The following is a 7168-nucleotide window of genomic DNA, read 5'->3' as shown; positions in this document are numbered from 1 at the left end:
TATCGATCTTGTCCGAGATATTACGCCCATACATATTCTGACCAAATTTTGTGATGTTTGGACAAAGGCTTCTAAAATGATTGCTTCAACAAGACCGCTTTTGAGGTAATTTCTATAATTAAAAGGGCGTTTCAGTGGGCGCCTGCTGGTTATCAACGCAGGTAAAAATATACAATGTATGCCCAAAATAATTTGATGGGCGTATTCAAAAGAGCCAATAACATAATAGAATAAACCTCGGTGTACCAAGTGAAACCACCATCGAGGAAGTAGACTGGGCTGGGTTTGAATGGTCAGGGAGGTCGCATATGGTGTTCTGTAAAACACAGTTACTTTGTGCTGAGAGTATTCATATTGTTGTTCCTTTATTTAAAAATTAAATAACTTATTTTGAACTCTAGATACTCAAGTCTTGGTGTAAATATTGTAGAAACAGTGGTAATTGACTACACATTGTATGCGTTTAAAAAAGATAGTACATGGCAACACTTTTATGAGGAGAGTTCTCTGTCACAACGGCTAGTTACTCAAAAGGATGTCTCCTCAAAGGTCTGTGTGGGAGTCTTCGAACACTAATGCTAATTCAAGGAAGTCCTTGTACACCGTTTCTCGAGTTTTATTCACAAGCTGGATAACCAACATTAACTACAACATACAATGGATAGTCCACAGATATTACTTAACAAGAGGCCCAAAAGGGCCTATGCTCTACTGGCATGGCTTTTGTGGTCATATCAATCTACAGCATGTATGTATGGGTAAAAGGCAACAGACATATAGTTTATGTTTTGTGTTTGGGTTACCTTAAAACATAGCACATTCAACATCTGAGCCCAGAAAGTATTGTAAGCAGATTAGTTGCATGAACTTTTTTAATATGTGCCAAGTAAGTCATCTGACAAAAAAAAAATGCTTTCAAAACTGTACTCAGTAAAAATTTCTGTAGTTTTAAAAGTTAAAAAAAGTTGGTCAAAAGGTCAAAGTCAAGGGCATCCTAGGACAACATTGATCAATTTGAACAAACATTCACAATCAATTGTGCTGAGATGGATGCACGAACACACAAAAAGATTTTCAAACCTTTCCAGATTTATGTTTACCAAACCTGTGAACCCTGGGTGTGGCCAGTAATGACACCAGGTGCATAACTTAAACATTCACAACCAATTTTGTTAAGATGAATGCGCAAACTACAGAACTTAAAGCTAAAAAATGGCCTTTGGGCTTTCAACAAGAACAAGGCAGAGTAATTCACAAAATCAACTGCAGAAGCAAAAAGCAAATTGTCTCTCAAAATCCCATTCGGAGCTCCTCGGCCATTTTTTAAAAAACAACCTCGGATGTATGCCGGTACATCTGTTGAAGTAGTCCGTATTTTTTTTAATAAAAGCATTAATTAAATGTAGTGTTTAAGAGTTGTATTCATTGCTCTCGGTTTAAATTGATTGCCAGTGAAGTGTATTATTGCAAACATATTTACGATTCCCATGAGTGAAGTCATAAATTTTAACTACTAAATAAGATTACTATGCGATCTATTTGCAGCGGACTTAAACGTACCACTTTTTAAGTATGTAAACCGTCCATATACATCCGAGGTTGTTTTTATAAAAATGGCCGAGGAGTTCCGAATGTCAAAATCCTAGACTTGCAAATTGTCTCCCTTAACTCTAGACTTGAATTTACATGTACATGTAAACTTGGCTAAAAATAGAATTCGCTCATGCAGACCTGGCTAAAAATTATAAGCATTTATGGGCGGATCTGGCTGGTTTTCGAAAGGAACCGAGCTCTAATGGATATCTAGATACTGTACAAGTTTCATCGAGATACAATCAAAACTGAAGACTATATCGTGTTCACAACCAATTGTTTACAGACGCACGACCGCACGGATGCACATACTACGTACACATTACCATCGCATAAGCTCTTCTGACCTTTGGCCAGTAGAGCTAAAAATGGTTCTCTTAGGAGGTCCTAACCATACGGCTGTCAACTCTAGACTGATAAAAGCAAGTATCAAATTTAACAAGAAAGCTTTAGAACAAACATGAAATACCAAAGAGAATATTATTGTAACAAAATATTTTAAGACGTTCCCTTAAGGTATGTATAAAGGCAATATGTGTCAATTGATAAACAATCATTCTTTGAATTTTGAAGGGATTACAGAAAGATAAAGCATGAAGGATTTAATAATAGAACAAAGGTAGTTAAGATAAAATGAAGCCAAATATGAACCTACAAGATTATTACAAACTGTTATAAATTATTCAACAAACATGTTTATAAAAGCAGTCTGGAAATAGATTGTTAAATAATCAATAATAAAATGTACATGTTGTATTTTAACAACATGTCCAAAAGTAAACACTATTTTGTAAATCAGTTTTTAAGAGGGTTCTGGCAAAGTTAGATCATAAAAACACCATAAAGGGGGCTATTTAGGCCAATATGTATTTGCGTTAGTAAAATTAATTAGGAAATAAAAAATATCAAAAATTTGCTCATTTCAGCCATGACATAATGCTTAAGATAAAGTGTGACCTTGACCTTAGTGTGACCTTGACCTACAAGTGAAAAAAACCCACCATGACAACCCCCTTATGTATCTTAGACATTTTAATTGAATGCTATTTATTTATGACTGAGACACGGTTTTAAAGAACGGTCAGAAAGAAACAGGTGGGTTGGCTGACGGTCATTGTTTTGGTATGGAATATCTATAAACACCCAACAGTGTGGTAATCTTTTTTTTTTAAAAAGACTTTATTATAAACAAAATATGTAAACAATGAAAATCAATATTTCTAACTTTCCTCAATACCATCTACACTATCACATGAGGGTGTGATTATAAAATGCTGTTTTTCTTTATTTAATAAAATGAAAAAACATAAACAAAAATAAATACACTAAATATTCATCAACACAGATTAGTCTTTAAACTTATGTTTTGTCTCTTTTTCATTGTCCAAGTCTGAATCGTCTTGGGTCATACCAGGCATGACCTCTAAGCCTTCTCTCACTGGATATCTCTCTGAAATGTAATAAATATATATTTGGACAAACAAATTACCATAAAGAACTATGAATCCACATGTATAACCGCTTTAAATATCTAATAAGTGTTTGTGCAGATATATGAAATAATCAAGTTATACTTATATAGTGAGCTTTTTAATACTAGTAGACTGTTTCGGAATAGATTCAGCATAGTTATAACTCACATTTTGCAGTTCCTGGACTCACATATTTTATTTTGGACTCAAACTTTCAGAAAATTTCATATTAAATAAAGAAGGATATACTTATACTTTTCTAGAAATTTGCCATGTGAACTCACATTTTATATTCAAGGGAGAATGGTCATAGAAGTATCATGATTATTGAGTAATTGGTCTTTCATTACCTGCAAAAACTCAGATTAACAGTAGCATAAAAGGTATTTGAAAAACACCTGCACATATTTAACAGATTCAAACAACTATCAGATGTTTACGTTTTGTTGGGTCGCCTTGCAAAGTCTCCCCAGGACTTGCATTGGTTCCGAACGGCTGTGAACTTCCTTCCAGCATTTCCGGCTCTGTCTGTTCCAGGCTCTGTCATTCACAGAAACAATCCATCAAAACATAACATATTCAATGGCAGAGGGTATGAAAATTTTCAAACATTCTATCAAAACAGAACAGACGTTTTTTAGACTTACAAGTAGATTGTTGAAACACATGGAATTAGAATATTTATGACAAGTGTATGGATATGGTTAGTGCTAAAATAAACATACATATCCACCTACTTCTTTAATGACATGGAATTCTATTTTATACTCAGTAAATCTATTTATATTTCTGATCAGCAATGATTATGTCGAGAACAATGCAATGATCCAGAACAGTTAAAATATATAATACTTGATAAAAGTTTTATTAAATAATATATTTGCACCAAATACAAGGACTAACCAGACGATGTTTTGCCTCAAGTTCTCTGGCTCGGTCTAGAACCTTCATCTGTTTCAGTCTATTTAGTTCTATCTCCTGCAAGTGCAATTAAGAAATGCAACATTTTATATTGAAAAACTATCAGGTCACCACGTCCATGAGCTTTGACAAACTGACCTCAAAATCAGGGTTCATCTGCTGGTCATTACCAACCTGTCTACACCAAAATTTGGAAGTCCCTTGGCCTAAGACTTTAAGAGTCATTGATTGGAAAAGGATTTTCACCTCAATCTACCTATGAACCATTGAGTCGGCCCTCAAAATCAATAGGGCTCATCTGCTGGTCATTGCCAACCTGCCTACACATTCAGAGGTGTCTGCTTGAGGAATCTGGGCCTTAGTTCTTCAGTTATTGATTGGAAACTATTGAGAACTTGGGACAAACAGAAGATCTGATTACTATATAACGCCCTTCAGGGGCATAAACACAGACCTTATCCTCCTTTTACTTTAATACTTTAACATATAAATTATATGATATCATATATTCATCATGAGTTTAATAAGAGTGCTCACAAATATTTTTTCAAAATGAAGTCATACCTTATCATTTGGGGGTTCTTTCCTTGTCTGTCTCAACCATGCTGAAATTAGAAGTTTAATTAATTAAAGGCTAGTGGCATACTATACGGTAATTCAATGTAAGTGATTGCCCTACACTAAAGGAGCTCTCTCAGTTTAATAGCACAGCAGGGACTTTTTCTTAATATGACGCCTTCAAATAAGGTGTTAGCCCAGGCAACCAGTCTTTCATCAACAGCAATGACTCACTTATTATAACTTTATATTTTCTTAACTTCTCTTATTTTATCCCATGCTATTATATGTTGTTTCCAGTTTAATATATCCAGGAAATATGTTAGTAAGCAAGACAAAGGCTCACTTACAAACATATTTCCTGAACTTATTAAATACAATAGAGTTTTATAAGACAACTCTTGAAAGCTCTGTTATTTCTTTTCTTGCATGATATTGAATCTATCAAAGTTTCACCTATGGCAGGCAATGCACTCTTAATTGCTTAATTTAATACTTCAAAAAGTTGTTGTTTTAAATCATTATAAACAATTTAATATTTGTGATTTTTATACCATTCCATTCTGGTGGAATATTTGCAGTTGCGATGCTGACTGCTTCATTGATCTCAGCATAGTCTTCATCCTGGTTCATCACAGGTACAATGAACCTCTGCTCTTTGATCATTGCTTCTGGATCTATGAAGTAGATAAAGTAACATACAACACATGAAACAATGGCTATCAGACATATCCACTCAGACATATCCACTTATGTATGTAGAAAGTTTGTTAACTCACATTGAGAAATGTAACATACTGGTAAACTTCTGTAATATCATGGCTCATTAACGGCAAGTTATGAAATGCATACAAAAATATATGGAAATTTGCAGGAATAGGTACTGCCTGATAGAGAGCTTATTGGTTTACTCTGCCCAGGTTCAGTCTGGTATATTTGGGTCTTACAGGTAAATCAACAACAACTTGGACCCAGAAAACTTGCACACCTGCACCACAGCACCAACACCATAATGATATTTCAGAATGGTGCAGGGCCTTCAAAGATAAGTTCATTTGAGTCATTTTCATTTGATTAGGGATTATAGATTATAAATCTATTGACAATGGATAGAACACTAATTTCATAATATAATCACAATACATCACATAATTTATAAGGATGTTGAATGAACAAGTATTAGTAAAGGTCCGTCTCCGTGGCCTAGTGGTTAAGCGTCCGCTACAGAGCGGGAGGTCGTGGGTTCGATCCCTGGCCGCGTCATAACAAAAGACGTTAAAAGTTGGTACAAGTAGCTCCCTTGCCTGGCGCTCTGCATTTAAAGGGTAGTGCTTGGAAAAGTGGTGTACTCAGTACTGGTTTAACCCAGGAAAGTTGTACCCGGTGTATCGGTGCTTTACACCGAGCATGTAAAATAACCAAGGGGTCTCTTCGAAAAAGAGCTAGGGTTTTTGCACCCGGACTTCCTTGTATCCCACCACTGGCTCTTCAGCGTGCTGTCCCTTCAGCAAAAAAAAGGACCCCGTTGGAAATAAGTGCTTGCGCTTTCACGGGTTATCCTTGACCGCAAGGTCTAAAGAAATACTTACATACAAGGTAAAAACACTTCCATAAAAAAATGCTTTTTATAATTTACCTTTGATTGGGATTTATTACTGGATTGGGAAAAATATAATATATTTTGCTTTGGGAATGGGTCCGATTGTTGGCGGACATATGGGTACTATAGAAAAATCCCTGAAAACTGACAAAAATAAGACCAGATCAAACACCGAGTCAAATTCCTGTGAGTGATAAGGCAAGTTCCACCGGTCTGTCCTGACAACTATTGGAATTTTATGAAAATTACAATCCGCAATAATATGTCACTAGTAGCCCCAGGCACAGGGCGCAGCCTGCCACACACCCCAACCCACCTGAAATATCCAAGTTAACTTTTAAAATAAGCCCAAAATGCACCATTTCAGTTTGGATATTGTTAAAATTTCCTTCCCAAACCCCTATACCAACTGGTGAACACTTTAGACCGAATTAAGTTTAGGTTCGGAGGAAGAAGCTACCCTCTTAGCGACAAATCCTGGATCCGCCCCTGGAAGTATCCTTATTGAAAAAATAAGGTGCTCATGTTTGTAACTCTTCAGAAATTTAACCGCGAATATATGTGACAAACAACAAATACGATGACCTGTACATACTTGCGAGTCTGATCATGTATTTATTGCCATGTTTATCAATTCCAACACAACGTTCTTCAGCTTTTTGAATTGCTGGTCGAAATTTAGTAAAGTAATTCCATAAAGTTTTTATAACCCCAACATTCGTCCGTCGAGACATTTCGATTAACTTTGGTGGAAATTACGCAACGTGTTAAACCGGTTCAGTACAGTCGTGTCTCCGGTCGACATTTTGAATCTCATTTTCTTCTAATAATTTCATGCCTACTAAACGCCCGCACCACGGTCCGCTTATCGATGGTGCATGAATATGAGCTGTGGTGCAGCTGTGCCTTTTTAATTATTTGTACAAACGTGAATATGACTTATTATGTAAGTTATATTTTTTTAGGAAATGGACATATTTTGAAATTCGGAGAATGTGGTATCGTACGTGTAGGTATATTAGCG

General features: G+C 35.6%; 1 protein-coding gene across 1 annotated transcript; it reads right to left on the bottom strand.

Moving 5' to 3' along the window:
* Positions 1-606: 606 nt before the first annotated feature.
* LOC128214182 (NADH dehydrogenase [ubiquinone] 1 alpha subcomplex assembly factor 2-like) lies at positions 607-6883 on the bottom strand. Its single transcript, XM_052920524.1, has 6 exons — positions 6740-6883; positions 5099-5221; positions 4551-4591; positions 3969-4043; positions 3506-3605; positions 607-3043 (listed from the first exon to the last, which is right to left on the bottom strand). Exons 1-6 carry the CDS (start codon positions 6876-6878, stop codon positions 2940-2942), a joined length of 582 nt encoding a protein of 193 aa, XP_052776484.1. The 5' UTR covers positions 6879-6883; the 3' UTR covers positions 607-2939.
* Between the last annotated feature and the right edge of the window lie 285 nt (positions 6884-7168).

This window comes from Mya arenaria, chromosome 13 (assembly GCF_026914265.1).
Source record: "Mya arenaria isolate MELC-2E11 chromosome 13, ASM2691426v1".
Taxonomy (NCBI): domain Eukaryota; kingdom Metazoa; phylum Mollusca; class Bivalvia; order Myida; family Myidae; genus Mya; species Mya arenaria.
Note: the sequence above shows the minus strand (reverse complement) of the source record. Positions and strands in the feature narration are given on the sequence as shown.

Bases quoted from the DNA above. Each gene is read 5' to 3' on its own strand.
- LOC128214182 (XM_052920524.1), bottom strand. From the start codon at position 6,878: ATGTCTCGACGGACGAATGTTGGGGTTATAAAAACTTTATGGAATTAC. The intron at 4,592-5,098 runs GTATAAAAATCA...TTCTAATTTCAG, and splicing joins TATTCCACCAGAATGGAATG to CATGGTTGAGACAGACAAGG. The intron at 4,044-4,550 runs GTATGACTTCAT...TTGCACTTGCAG, and splicing joins AAGAACCCCCAAATGATAAG to GAGATAGAACTAAATAGACT.